Source organism: Taudactylus pleione, unplaced genomic scaffold, assembly GCF_031769625.1.
Source record: "Taudactylus pleione unplaced genomic scaffold, aTauple2 ptg000397bl, whole genome shotgun sequence".
In the NCBI taxonomy this organism is placed as follows: domain Eukaryota; kingdom Metazoa; phylum Chordata; class Amphibia; order Anura; family Myobatrachidae; genus Taudactylus; species Taudactylus pleione.
Window position 1 is genome coordinate 6,220,512 of NW_028284799.1, and position 19,279 is coordinate 6,239,790.

A 19,279-nucleotide genomic window follows, 5' to 3' on the forward strand; every position below is an offset into this window, starting at 1 on the left:
TCCTACCCTTTTTACTCTGCAGGTTCTACTTAAATGTCCTGGCTGGTTACAATTAAAACATTTTCGTGGATCGGATGAAGACACAGGTTGTTGTGAGGTTTGAGCAGTGGGAAAAGGTGGTGGATATGGGTAGGGATATGGAGAATAAGGGTATTGTGGGGGATATGAAGTTTGTGAGTAGTGTGGGACCTGTGGTTGTGTAGGGTTAGTAGAATAGAGCTGTGTTTGCTGTTGCGTGGGATTAGTGAGGACATGTAACTGTTCAGGTGTAGGTGTGTGTGTAGATGCAACTGTGTCTGTTGGCTGTGATGTTACCATCATTCCTTCCAGAGCTTGAATACTGACAGCCATTAGTTTTTCGCTCTGGGTCTCTCTCTTCTTTGAGTTGTTCTTATCATGTTCTATGGCAGATTCTATGAGTGTATCTATTGTGACTCCCCTCCAGCCAGGTTGTGAGGTCAGAACCCAAGTCTTTAAGTTTTCCTTAAGACCGTCCATGAGTACCGTGACTATCATTCCCCTGTGGTGAGTGCTATCTTTAATATCTTCTATCCCAGTGTACTGGGTGATAGCCTGCAGAGCCAGGTCACAATACTCTTCTGCAGATTCACTCTCCTTTTGCTTTATGGTGAAAATTTTGTTCCAGTTAACTACTACCGGAAAATATATACCCAATTGAGTTACAATGCGGGAAATGTTACCTTGGTTTACTTGGTCCGTTAAGGGAATGTCACCATCCAATACACAATCCGTGATAACTTTTGTCACGTCCGTATTATGTGGTTGACAGGCCCTTAACACCACACGCCAATCTTTATTATTTGGCTCATGAGAACTACCCAAATTCCTCAAAAATCTCTGACATTTGGCTAGTTCCTTTTTGTGATCGGGGAAATCATTTATGATGAAATTTAGTTCTGCTCTTGTCCAAGGACAATGCATTACCACTTCCCTCGTTGGCACTACACCATTCGCATCAGCATTCCCATTCAAAACAGTTATTGTCCGAATGGGATGCAGACCGGTACCGCTGCTACCTTTGACCTTGTTACCTGGCTGGGGGTTTAATCTGTTGCTGCTACGTATGGTATTAACAACTTCCTCTACGGGTGCAGAGGGTGTTAGCACTTCCCTTGCTGTTACCGATGGAGATGGCGGCACCACTCGTGATTGTCGTGGCGTAGCATCTACCATTTGTACAGCATGGGAAATGGCAGACATTACAATAGGCTCATCATCTACATCATGAACATTTTCTTTATAGTTGCTTAAGAGAGGGTACAAATTGCTTGTTACATTTTTATGGGTATTTTTGATAACTGTACTTGCACCTCCATCCACATAAGGTGGGGGTAGTGCACGTGAACTGCTGGCAATACCTTCCGCAACGCTACCTTGCTGTACGTGCGCACCATTTTGCGGCTCGCCCGCATTGCAATTCAGCGTCGCGGATGTATTCTCTGGCAATGCGCTCGCAACGCTAGCTTGCGCATTTTTAAGCCATGCATCCCCTTCATGCTGCCACAACTTTAAACATTCATAATATTTGACATTTTTCTCTCGGGAGCGCATCAAACTGATGTGATCCCCGACATTATCTAATACATCTTTATCAAAACTACCAATTCTGGGAAACGGTCTAACACTCTTCATCGTCATTTTAAACCATACATCACAATACCTTATTGCATAAGTACCGTACTTAGTATGTATAATACGACGGGCCGATCCAAACGGCGCTTCCATTAGCAGCACATCATTGTCTAACATCTCTATTGTTTGCATGGCTCCCATTCTGAGACAACTCCTACGTTTTTCAATAAAGATTTAAACTGGTGAAAGACAGTCAAGATACTTTCACTTACCTGTGGACGATTTAAACGGCAGTGCCCACACACCTGTGGAGATTTGTAGAAGGCTACTCCACACCCGGATAAGATTTAAGAAGGCAACTTCCACACCTATCGAAGTTTAAGTCGGCTACTTCCACGCACCTCTCTACAACAAAGACAACATGTACACCTGCTACTGTGTATAGAACGGTAAGCTGCTTACCGAGCGGCTAGCACTCAGCCCTTAAAGGTCATACGGTACCTCTAACTTTAGGGAACAAGTTACCCCTACCAACAAATACTCACTGTTACACACTTTTTTCCTGCGCAGAAAAATACACGTTAACCCAGATATTGACAACAATTGAAAAGAATGTAAACCTCAACGGCTTTGTTTAAACGCGTGGCAGCATAACCGGAAGTACGTATACGCTATTGTGCGACCAGTCGCATACACAATAATGCGACTACCACACAACCATATGACAATCTTTAGCTGCGTACACAAAAGTGCATCTTTACTGTGCGCAAAACTGTGACTCAGCCGTGTGTTCAATACTGCAGCACCCCTTTAAATGTTAGGTTCTATCAACAAAGGAAAACAAACTTTTTCCTCTCTTGTCCCTGAATTCTAGTCAGCATCCCTGGCTCACATGAAAACGGGTAGCGATCTCTCAGCACCGAGCGGTTGCAGGTAAACCCTCCATGTGGCCACTCCACCCTTTGGTGAGAAATCGATAACCATAAGTGGGTAAGTGACTTCACTACGAGCCCCCAACTAACGATACTGCCTTTGAACCTTATGAATACCCCTGCCTATACCTTCTAATATCCGTCCTATAAACCTCTAAGGATGACGCTATTTTGCGTACGCAGTCAAACAGTAAATAAAGACTCCAGACCTAGAACCTGTGGTTCCAAAGTACAAAGTATTATTCAAGTAAAAAGTACAGCAGTTACCCGCTATGATCTTCATATAATCTTAGCGCAAAGAAATTATACAGACCCAAGTACAGTTATACATATGCAGCACTCTCTGGTCCAGATGTAGGCATCAGCAAGCAACCCCTCGTCAATCAGCATTCAGCATGAAGACTAGGAACCCAGGGTCAGAGCACACATATTTATACCCCCAGAAATAAACAACACAATAGAGAAGTTTATTGCTAATACCATTGGTCCTAAAGGAGAGGGCATATGTTACAAGGCATTTAACAGGTTGGTTCAAATAGACACAATCCAGCCTCTAACAACTGGTGGTCTCTGGTTTCCCCCCTCATGCAAATCCTAACAGTTGTTCATATAATGTACATTTTGTTGCTTGAAGTTTCTGCGGTCCATAAGTTGAGAATGCATGTTGCGATCTCTCCATCGATATTACCGGAATAATGTTGAGAGAGTACGCATCAGTACAATACCAAACATGGCTTACTTATCACGTATAAAAGCTTAGTTACGAAATAATCTTTATTTCCTAACAATTATAATAAATGTGCATACTTGAATCTTATACCTTAAAGCTTATGGAACCTTGTATGTGAATATGTAATGTGTGAGTATGTGGGGTTTGATGTAAAGACGCTAGTTAACTTGGGGCAGATGCATGTGCATGAAGCTAATATTTGGCGTTTTCAGACAGAATCTTATGCATTCGCTAATATGCGACTAGTTAACAGCGCTATTGTGCATATTAATGTGTGCATGAGAAATGGTGTAAGATGCAATCGCATGATGCTAATAGTAATATCGCCACATGTACTAAAGTGTGAGTTTATCTAAAATGGCGCTTAGGCGGCCATTCGCAAAATGGCGTCTTGTGATCTCATCTCCAAGATGGCATCTTGCGGCCAGTTGCAAGATGGCATCGCTGCGATCCAATTTTAAACTGATCTTGTCTCAGCCAATTATCCAGCTTCGACAGTGCCATGGCAAATGAAGCACACGGAAGATTTGTATTCGTGGCCCGTCTGTGAACCATATGCTCCTGTGCTGGGGTGGTGCATGTGTCACCAAACATGCACCCCGTATGCACTTTGCCAGTAGCGCATGGCCTGGTGTTGAACAGGGCATGGTGAGGGTGATAAAAATTATACCTTTACTCTGGGTACATCATACACATTTGGTCCAACATGCACGCAAGTGCCAGCGTGATGGCATGAGCAGGAATGTCACACAATAAGCAAGGTCCAGTGGCTCCACTTAAAATACTTTCTTATTCTATGTAAGGCTTGGCCAACCTGTGGCCCTCCAGCTGTTGTGAAACTACAAATCCCAGCATGCCCTGCCACAGTTTTAGCATTCCTTAATAGCAAAACTTTTGCAGGGCATGCTCGGACTTGTAGTTTCACAACAGTTGGAGAGCCACAGGTTGGCCAGGCCTGTTCTATGTGATCACTCCATGAAAAACATAGTAATACCCCATACTGAGTGGTACAAGGGTACTTTTCCTGATTTTATGTATTCTCTATCACATGGAAGAAAATAGGTCACAACAAAAAATAGAGATCATTGAGTAATAGCCACGCCTTACATGTACGCGAGAGTATGTCATATGACATGGTAATGAAGTGTAATTGCATTTATGAAGAATAAGAATGAAACATTAAACGAATAATACCTTTTCTGTAATAAGAGTCCAGTCTAATCTCCAGAAATAAATACAAAAGCAAACAATGATGCATGCAAATCCAATTGCCATTCCAATCCAGTAACCTGGCAATGCAAGTAAGAAAGTTTTAACTGTCAACCAAGATTACATATTTCCACTAAGTAGAACAAAACTTATACACAGTAGTACATGCTTAAACTTTTTAACATAATGTAAAATATATAACACTGGAATCAGCACTAGGATCACCCATCACAAAATAAAATAATTGTAAAACTGCAAATAAAGCACACTTAAAGTGAGAAAAGTCATAATTTCCTTTACTATATATTCCAGTATGAAAAAGTACCTTCTAATCTTGGATTTCCAAGTAAAGTTTTAAGGCTTTAATTAGCATGCTGCATATCCCCTTATTTACTGTAAGGGGTAAATTGATACCCTTTTACACCAGAGCTAAAACCAGGTTTATTGCAGGGCTAACCCGGGGAGCTCCTTGGTGTAAAAGGGGAAAGGGTTGGATTGCCAGGTCGAGTGACCCAGCAATCCTACCAGGTATCTTGCAGGGTTTAACACAGGAATAACCCGTGAAACCCTGCAGTGTAAACGGCGCAATCCGGGTCACGGTGACCTGGATCGTGCCGCATGCCTGCCGATTGGCCGGCTTGAGTGGCACTTGGAGATGACGTCAACTCCAAGCGTCCACTTGCCGGAAAAGCCGGGTCTCTGCAGCATCTCTTCTAAAACTCCCTTCTAAAAACTCTCAATTTAGTAAATTTACCCCTAAGTGTGGCTTTCCCTGAATACTCCCAAGTGTTATCAATCAGTAGTAATTGTGGGATTGGATATTGTCAAGAAGTAATAAGCACATATTTATAAATGCTGTCATTTTTCAAACATCTGTAAAATGATAGTTTGGAGAGAGAATAAGTACCAACCAATCCACTCCTAAGTTTGATACATCTGCCCCCAAAAGTTTTCTCTTTGAAACTATGTCAATTTACTGAGCAATGAAAATCTTTTTGCTGTAAACTACTGCATTAGCTTTACCAGTAAAAGTGGACAAGCGAAGCTGGAGAGGGAACGCTGGCTCCCTACCAGATCAAATATCCATGCACATACAAAGATATTAGCTGAACATGGGCATATCATCTCCATTCATTCACTCTATTTCTGCTTGAGGAAGCTGCCAGGAGCCTGAAATGCATCCAATTTTACTTATTGGGGAGAAATATTTAATCTTATTCTTAGGTTTTATTTTCATTTTACTTTATTTTTTGGTGCATAGGATTATATGCCTGTATGTTATTTTTTGATGTATGATTTTTATAAATGTTATACGGTCTGCTATAGTGAAAACGGTATATAAAGAATTATTTTTTTAAGCCTTTTGGGGTTATTTCCATGTTACAAATATCAAGTTATTAACTCTGAGGTTACTAGTTCTACTTCATTAATCTGTGACTTCCTTGTGGCTCTCATCAGATACATGCATATGTGCTCTCCCTAAATGGGTTAAGTACAGATGTGTCCTCGTACATCTAGCCTCCTTGGATGGTAAACAGCCCATCTAGTTGCGCCATACCATGGTGTGACTGTAGCACCGAGCATCTTTTCGTGCAATTTCTTCCCTTCAAATGTCATTTTCACAATGCGAATGTAACACACAAGCTGCGTTACCAAGTCACACAGAGCTCCTGCATTGTGTAGCGCAACTTGTAGCGCATGGAGGATAGACACATCTGTAAGTGAATTTACAGTTACATCTCTGCATCATAGACACGGTATAAGTATGTAACATCCCAGCACCGGAATGTCCTCTTGTATTTTCAACTACTCTGTTCATTGACAGCGTTAGGCTGCTGAAAACAAAAGAAAAACCCTTGCAGAGTACCAGGGTTCTTGCCGGGCTCCCAGAAGAGCCCTTGCATGGTAGATTACGGTAGTATATCATTACTTTAGAATGTAAGCTCTTACGAGCAGGGCCTCTACCCTCTTGTGCTTCTCCTTACTTTACTTTCACCTACTTCTTACCCCCACCAGGGCACCTAACACTTGGTTGCTTACGCACTGTTGCATATCTAGGTGTTATGGTCACTAATGTAGCAATGTATATTATTCATGTCCTTTTCCCATTTTGTACTGTAAGTCAGTTGTCAAATTATTTGTTTATGTACTCTGTAAGGCGCTGCGGAACACTTGTGGCGCCATATAAATAAAGGATAATAATAATAATTAGTTATTTCTGCAATATGCTGTGATCGCTGGAACTGTCGATGGTAAATAGATCAAATAGAAGTAGGAAATGCAAAATCCTTGCCAAACGCTTGGGCATAACAGCCAATCAGTATGCTGTTCAGGCCAGGGAAAATACACTGTCTTTTATGTAGTAAAAGAAATAACTACTTTTGTCCCTATTTTGTGTATTAAATTATGCACATACTTGAAAGTATGCACATACACTGAAAGATAATAAGGATAATTTATACTAGTGCAAAAGTGGAGTGCAAATGTTCTTATGACATCACAGGCCACTTTTGTGTAAATGCAGCTGTTTTTCTAAAACAATAAATTCTGCTTTAAGTGCCAAGTGTACCTAGTTTTGTTGGCTGGCAAATGCTCCATAAAAAGAGCACAGTGAGACCTGTAGAAACGCCCCATCAAAGTCCAGCCTACTACTTCTTTAGGACCCCTGCCTTTAGTCATTATTTGTTTTTATCCTAAAAGAATTCTCAGTTTAGCTTAATCACAAGAGTGAGGGAACCGTGGACAGGGTTTTTGTGTGTTTTTTAAATGATTCTTATTTATTGAGTTATCAATAATAAATTGGGCTATAGAAAAAAAGAACATACTGGAAAAGGGGGTACACAAACATCTCAGATACAAAGAGGCACCTGCAATGTATATAGAGAGAAAGTACATAACAGACCCAAACTGAATAGAAAATTAAAAAACCTGACAGCCCAAAAAGCCACTTTGCAAGGTCTCCATCCTTTTTGCAAAGGCAACAAATGATAGAGGGACATGTTTGTCCACCCAGCAATCAGCCCAACTGAACAACTTCATCAATGGGGAAGAGATCGTGGTGGAATATACATAACTGGTTGTCTTCATTTTGCATTGTCTATGGAGCTTTGCTACAATAAGGGAAAGGCTGGGGATTGCAGCTGAACACCAATGTTGTGCAATCGCTGCTTTCTGGCATTCAACACGCGTCCAATTACATAGAAGCCCCCTAAGGAAATATTACCCAAATGAAAATTAAACAGGGCTAACAAAGGGTTAGGGGTTAGTGATACTCCAGTAACCCATGTGATCAGTGAGAAAACATCCCTCTAGGAAGATTTGAGGTCCAGGCAGTCCCAGAACACAATCAGGGGTATTCAATATGGGAGCGATAACATCGTTTTTGCGTTAATATCGCACTTTTGCCGTCATCATCGCAGGTTTGATTTTAACACCGTATTCAATTTCAAAGACTTATCGCAGGTTCAAAAAGTCTTTGATAAAAAACGGGGATAACTTTTCACCATTGAATAAGTGTCGAAAAAAAGTGCAGAATTGGGGTTTAAAAAAATAGCCTGCACCCCTGGGAATGACATTTAAAAATGAACTGTGTCAAAAAAAGTTTTAAAAAAAATAGGGACACCCCAAAAAATTAATTTAAAAATTGGGGTGAAAAAAAAAAAGGGAAAAAATTGTTTAACAATAGGGAAATAGGTTCAGGGCTATTCTGCAAGTATGCGGCAGGTGTTTTCTAGAATAGAATTATAGCGGCAGGTGCACAAATGCAGAATTTTTAAAAACTTACTTTAGGGACGTCAAAATATGCTAGTACCCATTTTCATGTACCCCAAATTTGATGGGACCTATTTAAATCCCCGACTTACAATTACAGGCTAAAACGGGGGTACCCATAGTGTTCCCCCATGTTTTTACTACTTTAGGGGGGTCTTACAATTTTTTAAGGAAAAATTCGTAACTTTACGCAAATCCAACTTCGGAGTTTCCCGTTTTCGTTAATTTTATATTGAATACGGGTATAAGCGGGAGCGCGCCCGATACTTTAACGCAGGAAAAAACTCCGATATGAAACGTTAACTTCGATAGTGAAGTTAACGTTTCATATTGAATACCCCTGAATGTCTCCCAACTGCCCACAATTTGTGGAAGTGGTTTGTATAAAATGTGTTTAAAGCTTTCATTTATGTGGGTATTGGAATAAATGCAGTACTCCACCAAAATGCAACTGGAAGGCACAAGATGCTTCCTAACAAAAGTAAAGTATGAAATTGTATCTCCACTTAGTCAACGCTGGTGCAAAAATCAAATGTAAGTTTTTTTAAATGTGCATGTGCCCCTCCACATAGCTTATAATGCACATATTAATGTTCACCTCCATTTTAATTTCTATATTCTCAGGGGTATATTTACTAAAGTGCGGGTGTTTAGAAATGGAGATGTTGCCCATAGCAACCAATCAGATTCTACTTATTTATCTAGCATCTTCTAGATAATAGCTAGAATCTGATTGGTTGCTATAGGCAACAACTCCACTTCTAAAAACACACACTTTAGTATATATACCCCTCAGTCTGCAAATTGAAATGTCATTTTTGCAATGCTCCTCAAAGCACTGCACTTCTGTACTTTGCAAGCAACACCCTAATCTCTATTACAAACGTCTATTCCTACACTAATTGTACCATCTTGCTCTGTAAACCAATGGACGTCGCTAGGAATCTGGAGGCAGTGGCCATGTTACAGTTCATGAATAAACTTGTTACAGCTAATTAACTACTTATATCTGGGAATGGTTGGCACTACAGTCACCAGAGTAATTTTCACTTTTCTACACTTCTATCTGGTACTTCATTACACATGTAACTTTTGTGTTTGAAGTGTTTCCTTACATTTGTCAGAGTACACGTTTGCTTTCCTGTAGAAAAGCAAGTGGAGGGGGATGGGATTGAAATGCCGGTGGTATCTCAACGCCTATCATGAATCCCTAGCCCTCATTCTGCCGTCAGGATTGTGACCCGATGGTAGAATAACTACAAGTCACATAACTACATACCAGTGGAAGACAAAACATGCATTATGCAATGGGTATGTAGTCACTGTTCATTTTATCCTTGTATGTCTTATTTCCATGTATTGGTTATCGCACATTGTAACCAATGTAGTGCACCCAATATGTGTACCCAAAGTGTAGAATGAACAATGCATGGTTCTGATGATTTTGTAAGGATCTTGACCTGTATTTTTATATTCTCCATTATGTGTCATCAATTCCAGGCACTGCCTGTTCTGCCCAGTGTAATCCTATGTAGTGCTCCTAAAATGGCTGCCTCATCTGGATCCGTTGTGGGTAGGATGAATAATCCTTGGAACTGATGACCCAAAATGGCTGCCTCACCAATGTATTATATTCATGGTTTCTGCATTTCATGCACATCTAAACCTTTGTATTATGTTCATGGTTTCTGTTTTTTTTTTTTTTAAATATATTATGTTCATACTATCTGTTAAGCGCCTTGGGTCCTATTGGAGAAAAGTGCTATATAAATAAAATTATTATTATGATGATTATTATTATAATAAGTATAAGCATGAGTACCGTTCTTCAGGCCCCAAAGATTGATGAAGATGCAAGTCCCTTGTGCACCATCCTGCAAAGCACAGAATGAAACTGGTGTATAACAGGGGAAGGAGATGACGTCACACAGAATGAAACTGTACATGTACCCGTTTCACCTTTTATGAAGAAAAATCCCTTCCAACAGAAATACAATTCATTTCTGCGCTTCAGTGCACATGTGATCCTAAACTACACTTATCAAGTAATGCCATTGCTCCACCTATGGGCAGGTCAGTGTTGGAACACACCATGCCGTTACTGGGCAATAACATGTGATGCCTAATTTCATGAGGTACCAAAATGATTGATTTTGGTACAACATACAATCATGACTCCCATTGGGCTCTGGAGAGTGCAGTGATAGTAATTTATCATCAGATCATGACATAACAACGCAATGTTAGCTGACTATCTATGGCAAAATAATGGCTATTGACAACCCCACTGCTGGTGCAATCTTTTTCAACTCCCATAGTTGTCTCCCATTTTCTCCCTAAAATACATGCATACAATGGGGCAAAAGTAGATGCGCAACATCACAAAACAGCATTTGCAGTGGAGTTTTCCACTTTTTGTACATGCCCCTTTATTGTGTTCCCATATTCAATGCCATATTCAGTGCCAAGGTAATGGGTGATAAGAGGAATTTTCCCCCATTTCAACTTTTGTTGTTTTTAGGTAGTTACCTTTTATACCAAGTTTTGCTGGAAACATGAGAGGAACTCCAACTGGGAATGCTACCAGGCAATATCCCATGAAAGATGCTATTGCTCCAATGTGTGGCTTCCCAATGGCCCTGAGAAGTCCAGTAACAACATTCTGTGGAAAGATGAACATGCAGACAAGAGGAAAGCACTATAATACACAACAGGTCAAAAAGTAAACTACACGTACTGGTCCCCATCACATCATGCTCAATTTTGGTTAAATTTTATTTCAAATTGTTGACATAATATACACACAGAGGGCCTGATTCAGAGCCAGACGCTCTGACAGAGCGCTCGCTCTGAATCAGGGCCGTCCTTCTTGTTTTTCAGAGCGGCTTCCTGGCCGCTCGCATAGCTGTGGGTGACCACCCACAGCTATAGCAAGCGGCAAGGAAGATGGTCGCGATAGTAAAGACTAGGGGTGAGCGGGTTCGGATTTCTGAAATCCGAACCCCCCCGAGCCCCCCCGATCCGAGTCCGATCCGAGTCAGGCTCGACTTTTCCCGCCTGACTCGGATCTGAAATCGAGGCAAAACGTCATCATCCCGTCTTCCGAGTCTCGCGGGTTTTGGATCCTATATAAGGTACCCGCGTCGGCGCCATTTTCTCACTCGGCTGTGGACAGTGAAGAGGGAGGGTGGGAGTTAGGGCTGTGTAGTGTAGTGTAGTGTAGTGCTGCTGTTGTCCACTACTTCAAAGTCCATAGGGGCTGGCTGTGTTGTGCTGTGCTGCTGTTGTTAATAGGGGCTGTGTCCACTACTTCAAAGTCCATAGGGGCTGGCTGGACTGTGTTGTGCAGTCAGTTCTCCATAGGGGCTGTGTCCACTCCAAAGTCCTGTGCAGTGTCCCAGTCCTAAAGGAGTGCTGTAGTGTTGTCCAGGGGGTGCTCTGTCCATCAGGGGTGCTCCCCCCAAGTGCTAAAAAAATAATATATTTTCTGTGTTTGTGAATTGTGTGCGCAGTAGCCGCACGTGCATCAACAAAGTAGTGCCAAGCGTGCGCCTGTGTCATAAGTAAAGGGCCGGCTGGCTTGACCGTTAAAGGGTGCTGTAACCCCCGAAAGTACACTCCAGTCCAAACCAAAAAAAAAATTATTTTCTGTGTTTGTGAATTGTGTGCGCAGTAGCCGCACGTGCATCAACAAAGTAGTGCCAAGCGTGCGCCTGTGTCATAAGTAAAGGGCCGGCTGGCTTGACCGTTAAGGGTGCTGTAACCCCCGAAAGTACACTCCAGTCCAAACCAAAAAAAAAATTATTTTCTGTGTTTGTGAATTGTGTGCGCAGTAGCCGCACGTGCATCAACAAAGTAGTGCCAAGCGTGCACCTGTGTCATAAGTAAAGGGCCGGCTGGCTTGACAGTTAAGGGTGCTGTAACCCCCGAAAGTACACTCCAGTCCAAACCAAAAAAAAAATTATTTTCTGTGTTTGTGAATTGTGTGCGCAGTAGCCGCACGTGCATCAACAAAGTAGTGCCAAGCGTGCGCCTGTGTCATAAGTAAAGGGCCGGCTGGCTTGACCGTTAAAGGGTGCTGTAACCCCCAAAGTACACTCCAGTCCAAACCAAAAAAAAAATTATTTTCTGTGTTTGTGAATTGTGTGCGCAGTAGCCGCACGTGCATCAACAAAGTAGTGCCAAGCGTGCGCCTGTGTCATAAGTAAAGGGCCGGCTGGCTTGACCGTTAAGGGTGCTGTAACCCCCGAAAGTACACTCCAGTCCAAACCAAAAAAAAAATTATTTTCTGTGTTTGTGAATTGTGTGCGCAGTAGCCGCACGTGCATCAACAAAGTAGTGCCAAGCGTGCACCTGTGTCATAAGTAAAGGGCCGGCTGGCTTGACCGTTAAGGGTGCTGTAACCCCCGAAAGTACACTCCAGTCCAAACCAAAAAAAAAATTATTTTCTGTGTTTGTGAATTGTGTGCGCAGTAGCCGCACGTGCATCAACAAAGTAGTGCCAAGCGTGCGCCTGTGTCATAAGTAAAGGGCCGGCTGGCTTGACCGTTAAAGGGTGCTGTAACCCCCGAAAGTACACTCCAGTCCAAACCAAAAAAAAATTATTTTCTGTGTTTGTGAATTGTGTGCGCAGTAGCCGCACGTGCATCAACAAAGTAGTGCCAAGCGTGCGCCTGTGTCATAAGTAAAGGGCCGGCTGGCTTGACCGTTAAAGGGTGCTGTAACCCCCAAAAGTACACTCCAGTCCAAACCAAAAAAAAATTATTTTCTGTGTTTGTGAATTGTGTGCGCAGTAGCCGCACGTGCATCAACAAAGTAGTGCCAAGCGTGCGCCTGTGTCATAAGTAAAGGGCCGGCTGGCTTGACCGTTAAAGGGTGCTGTAACCCCCGAAAGTACACTCCAGTCCAAACCAAAAAAAAATTATTTTCTGTGTTTGTGAATTGTGTGCGCAGTAGCCGCACGTGCATCAACAAAGTAGTGCCAAGCGTGCGCCTGTGTCATAAGTAAAGGGCCGGCTGGCTTGACCGTTAAGGGTGCTGTAACCCCCGAAAGTACACTCCAGTCCAAACCAAAAAAAAATTATTTTCTGTGTTTGTGAATTGTGTGCGCAGTAGCCGCACGTGCATCAACAAAGTAGTGCCAAGCGTGCGCCTGTGTCATAAGTAAAGGGCCGGCTGGCTTGACCGTTAAAGGGTGCTGTAACCCCCGAAAGTACACTCCAGTCCAAACCAAAACAAAATTATTTTCTGTGTTTGTGAATTGTGTGCGCAGTAGCCGCACGTGCATCAACAAAGTAGTGCCAAGCGTGCGCCTGTGTCATAAGTAAAGGGCCGGCTGGCTTGAGCGTTAAAGGGTGCTGTAACCCCCGAAAGTACACTCCAGTCCAAACCAAAAAAAAATTATTTTCTGTGTTTGTGAATTGTGTGCGCAGTAGCCGCACGTGCATCAACAAAGTAGTGCCAAGCGTGCACCTGTGTCATAAGTAAAGGGCCGGCTGGCTTGACCGTTAAGGGTGCTGTAACCCCCGAAAGTACACTCCAGTCCAAACCAAAAAAAAAATTATTTTCTGTGTTTGTGAATTGTGTGCGCAGTAGCCGCACGTGCATCAACAAAGTAGTGCCAAGCGTGCGCCTGTGTCATAAGTAAAGGGCCGGCTGGCTTGACCGTTAAAGGGTGCTGTAACCCCCGAAAGTACACTCCAGTCCAAACCAAAAAAAAATTATTTTCTGTGTTTGTGAATTGTGTGCGCAGTAGCCGCACGTGCATCAACAAAGTAGTGCCAAGCGTGCGCCTGTGTCATAAGTAAAGGGCTGGCTGGCTTGACCGTTAAAGGGTGCTGTAACCCCCGAAATTACACTCCAGTCCAAACCAAAAAAAAATTATTTTCTGTGTTTGTGAATTGTGTGCGCAGTAGCCGCACGTGCATCAACAAAGTAGTGCCAAGCGTGCGCCTGTGTCATAAGTAAAGGGCCGGCTGGCTTGACCGTTAAAGGGTGCTGTAACCCACAAAGTACACTCCAGTCCAAACCAAAAAAAAAATTATTTTCTGTGTTTAGCCGCACGTATATATCAAATCGATATAACATAAATGGAGGACCAAACTTTCTCCGATAAAAATAAAATAGAGAAAGATCAAGAACCACTTCCTCCTAGTGCTGAAGCTGCTGCCACTAGTCATGACATAGACGATAACATGCCATCAACGTCGTCTGCCAAGGCCGATGCCCAATGTCATAGTAGAGGGCACATACAATCCCAAATGGCAAAGTTCAGGAAAATGACCTTGAAAAAGACATTTAAATCAGCTGAAGAGAAACGTAAACTTGCCAATATGCCATTTACGACACGGAGTGGCAAGGAACGGCTAAGGTCGATCCCTAGTATGTTCATGACTAGTGGTTCAGCTTCACATGACGATGGAAGCCCTCCTCCCACTAAAAAAATCAAAAGAGTTAAGCTGGCAAAAGCACAGCGAAGAACTGTGCTTTCTAAGAAGATATCACAAATCCCCAAGGAGAGTCCAAGTGTGGTGGTGGTTGCGATGCCTGACCTTCCCAGCACTGGACGGGAAGAGGTGGCTCTTTCCACCATTTGCACGCCCCCTGCAAGTGCTGAAAGGAGCACCCACAGTCCACTTGCTGATATGCAAATTGAAGATGTCACTGTTGAAGTACAACAGGATGAGGATACTGGTGTAGCTGGCGCTGAGGAGGAAGTTGGCGAGGAGGATTCTGATGGTGATGTGGTTTGTTTAAATCAGGCTCCGGGGGAGACAGTTGTTGTCCGTGGGATGAAAAAGCCCATCACGGTCATGCCTGGGCAGAAGACCAAACATTCCACCTCTTTGGTCTGGCAATATTTCTATCCAAATCCGGACAACAACTGTCTTGCCATATGTACCATATGTAAAGGTGAAATAAGTAGGGGTAGGGACGTCAACCACCTAGGAACATCCTCCCTTATACGGCACCTGCAGCGCGTTCATAAAAAGTTACTGTCAAGTTCAGAAACTTTGGCTAAGACCGTAAGCAGTCCAGGGACACCTAAATCCCGTTGTCCTGTTGTATCCAAGCGCCTGCAAACCACACCGTCAACTCCCTCCTCGTCAATTTCCTCCTTAGTCAGGATCGGAAGTAGTCCTGCAGGCCATGTCACTGGCATGACTGACTCTCCTATCCGGGATTCCTCTGGAGGATCCTGCATTGCTACGCCTACTGCTGCCGCTGCTGCTGTTGCTGCTGCTGGGAGTCGTTCATCATCCCAGAGAGGAAGTAGGAACACCACTACTTTTACTAAACAATTGACCCTCCAACAGTCCTTAGCGAGGAGGATGAAGTACGACAGCAGTCATCCTGAAGCAAAACGTATAACTGAGGCCTTGACTGCTATGTTGGTGTTAGACGTGCGTCCGGTATCCGCCATTAGTGCAGTGGGATTTAGACAATTGATGGAGGTAGTGTGTCCCCGGTTCCAAATCCCGTCTAGATTCCACTTCACTAGGCAGGCGATACCGAGACTGTACAGAAACGTCAGAAAAAGTGTCCTCAGTGTCCTGAAAAATGCTGTTGTACACAATGTCCACTTAACCACGGACATGTGGACAAGTGGAACAGGGCAGACTAAGGACTATATGACTGTGACAGCCCACTGGGTAGATGTATCACCTTACGCAGCAACAGCAGCAGCGTCACCAGTAGCAGCATCTCAGAAATGCCAGCTCGTTACAAGGCAGGCTACGCTGTGTATCACCGGTTTCAGTAAGAGGCACACCGCCGACAACCTCTTAGAGAAACTGAGGGAAATCATCGCCCAGTGGCTTACCCCACTTAGACTCTCCTGGGGATTTGTGATATCTGACAATGCCACCAATATTGTGCGGGCATTACATCTGGGCAAATTCCAGCACGTCCCATGTTTTGCTCACACAATAAACTTGGTGGTGCAGAATTTTCTGAAAAGCGACAGGGGCGTGCAGGAGACGCTTTGGGTGGCCCGAAAAATTTCTGGCCACTTTCGCCATTCAGCGACTGCGTGCCGAAGACTGGAGCGCCAGCAAACACTCTTGAACCTGCCCCGCCATCACCTGAAGCAAGAGGTTGTGACGCGGTGGAACTCAACCCTCTATATGCTTCAGAGGATGGAGGAGCAGCAAAAGGCCATACAAGCCTATACATCCACCTATGACATAGGCACCTGACTCAAGCGCAGTGGAGAATGATTTCCGTGTTGTGCAAGGTTCTCCAGCCCTTCGAACTTGCCACACGTGAAGTCAGTTCAGACACTGCCAGCTTGAGTCAGGTCATTCCCCTCATCAGGCTTTTGCAGAAGCAGCTGGAGAAAGTGAAGGAGGAGCTAAGACGGAGCGATTCCGCTCGGCATGTGGGACTTGTGGATGAAGCCCTTCATTCGCTTTGCCAGGATTCCAGGGTGGTCAATCTGTTGAAATCAGACCACTACATTTTGGCCACCGTGCTCGATCCTAGGTTTAAAGCCTATGTGGTGTCTCTCTTTCCGGCCGACACAAGCCTGCAGAGGTGCAAAGACCTGCTGGTGAACACACTGTCAGCTGAAGCGGAACGTGACACGTCAACGGCTCCTTCTTCATTTTCTCCTGCAACTGGGGCTACCAGGAAAAAACTTAGGTATCCTAAGCAACCCGCTGGCGGTGATGCAGGGCAGGCAGGACCAAGTTTGGACATCTGGTCCGGACTGAAGGACCTGGCAACAATTTCTGACATGTCTACTGTCACTGCATATGATACTGTCACCATTGACAGAATGGTGGAGGATTACATCGGTGACAGCATCCAAGTAGGCATGGCAGACAGTCCATACCTGTACTGGCAGGAAAAAGAGGCAATTTGGAGGCCCCTGTACAAACTGGCTCTATTTTACCTGAGTTGCCCCCCCTCCAGTGTGTACTCCGAAAGAGTGTTTAGTGCAGCCGGGAACCTTGTCAGCGAAAGGCGTAGGAGGTTGCTTCCACAGAATGTGGAGAAGATGATGTTCATCAAAATGAATTATCAGCTCTTCCAGGGAGACCAGCCTCCAGAAGGTACAGAGGGACCTGTGGTGGTGGATTCAAGTGGGGACGAGTTAATACTTTGTGAGGATGAGGATGTACACACTGAAGAGGGTGAGGAATCGGTGGATGAGGAGGATGAGGATGACATCTTGCCTCCATAGAGCCAGTTTGTGCAGGGACACATTAATTGCCAGCTTGTTTTGTGGGGGCCCAAACGAACCAATCATTTCAGCCACAGTTGTGTGGCAGACCCTGGCGCTGAAATGATTGGTTTGTTAAAGTGTGCATGTCCTGTTTATACAACATAAGGGTGGGTGGGAGGGCCCAAGGACAATTCCATCTTGCACCTCTTTTTTTTCTTTGCATTATGTACAGTTTGGGGCCTAGTTTTTCAAACTGCCATCCTGTCTGCCACTGCAGTTTCACGCCTAGATGGGTCACGTGTTTGTGCCGCCCACTCGTGTCGCTTAGCATAGTCATCCAGCTACCTCGGTGCAACGTTTTGGACATAAAAACACTATTGTGAGGTGTGAGGTGTTCAGAATAGACTGGAAATGAGTGGAAATTAAGGTTATTGAGGTTAATAATAGCATAGGAGCAGAAAAACCTACAAATTCTGTGATTTTAGCTGTTTTTATGCTTTTTTAAAAAAAAATACAGATCCAAAACACAAAACCCAGAACCCAAAACACGGAAGGGTGGTTTTGGCAAAACCAATCCAGATCCAAAACACGAAGAAAGATCCAGATCCAAAACCAAAACACAAAACACGAAAAGTGGCCGGTGCACACCCCTAGTAAAGACCATCGCAACCATCGGGCTTGCGACGAGACCCTTGTGGTAGGGTCTCGTTTCCGCAAGCCCTAGAGTGCTTTCGGCTCTACCAGAGCTGAAAGCACTCCCACTGACATCACTTGTGATGTCAGTGGGGCCGGCCCCAGGCGGTAGGCGTTCCCATGGGAAAGCCTCCATCTGGGCAGTCACGCCCCCGGCCCCCCCACCAAAGGGGGCGTGCTGTCACTCAACATCGACAGCAAGCCCCCTTTGGTACGAGACCCAGAGCGACGGTTTGCCTGTCGCTATCCGGGTTTCGCGCCACCATCGACCCAGTTGCAAGCGCATAGCGCTCGCGAGCGGGTCCGAATCAGGCCCAGAGACCGCAATATTTAGAACTGAAACAATTTTTAACCTGTCATTTAACTAGGCACTAATAATCAATGTTAATCTGCTGTAAGGCCCCTTTACGATATAGAGGGGTCATTTAAAAAAACAAACATGTATTTTGCAAAATTATACATCAAGAAAACTGTTGTTTGGTTCCTCTGCACAGAGAGGGCCTGACTCTGAGTTGCACGTAAGTTCAAATGTGGCCACATTTATCGAGTTTTAGTAAACTGCGCATATACTGTAGCGAACATGCGCATCTTTGCGTGAGTCTGACATATTTCGGTAGTTTCTATCTGTTTGTGAAATTAGTGTTTCTGGATATCAACTGGGCATACACAAGGAAGAGACCCGTCTTGTGGGAGTGTAGTGGACATGCAGCCAAAGTTACGACCTATTCTGAATCTTATGTATCACAAGGGGATGCCTATTTCAGTTGTATCTCCTATATGTAGCATGGGGTAGGTCTAAGTGTCCATGATAATGATGATAGGTGGGCTTGCATATGGAAAAGCGGGTTGGTGCGATGACTACACATTATGATGTGTATTCTGCTTCGCAATCCATTAGTATTCAGAATGCAGCTGCATTCAAGCCTGCATGTGACTCAGAATTAGGCCAGACTGTGATCACCTGCATATTTGTGTTTATGAACAAAATGTCTATGATGCTGTTTGCTTGGCCAATGTAAAATGGAACAGCACTCACAGACAGCAGTGGAGCAGGGCCCTAAACCATTAGATTGTGTCAGGGCTCAGCCGGGGATCGGCGCCCGCTTACCGCACCGCCGGCTTCCCCTTTCTTCCTGGGTGGTCGGTCGGCCTGCGCGACGGCGGGGGAGAAGCTGAGGATTC

At 44.1% G+C, this 19,279-nt stretch overlaps 1 protein-coding gene across 1 annotated transcript in view; it reads right to left on the bottom strand.

Annotated features, from left to right (window-relative positions):
* The window catches only part of LOC148506737 (multidrug and toxin extrusion protein 1-like), a 113,899-nt gene that overhangs the window by 12,313 nt on the left and 82,307 nt on the right, over nucleotides 1-19,279 (bottom strand). The window contains exons 14-15 of the mRNA XM_088446336.1: nucleotides 10,765-10,897; nucleotides 4,450-4,544 (exon numbers count right to left, since the gene is read on the bottom strand). Coding sequence (XP_088302462.1) covers nucleotides 4,450-4,544; nucleotides 10,765-10,897 — 228 coding nt within the window. The remainder of the gene's footprint in view (nucleotides 1-4,449; nucleotides 4,545-10,764; nucleotides 10,898-19,279) is intronic.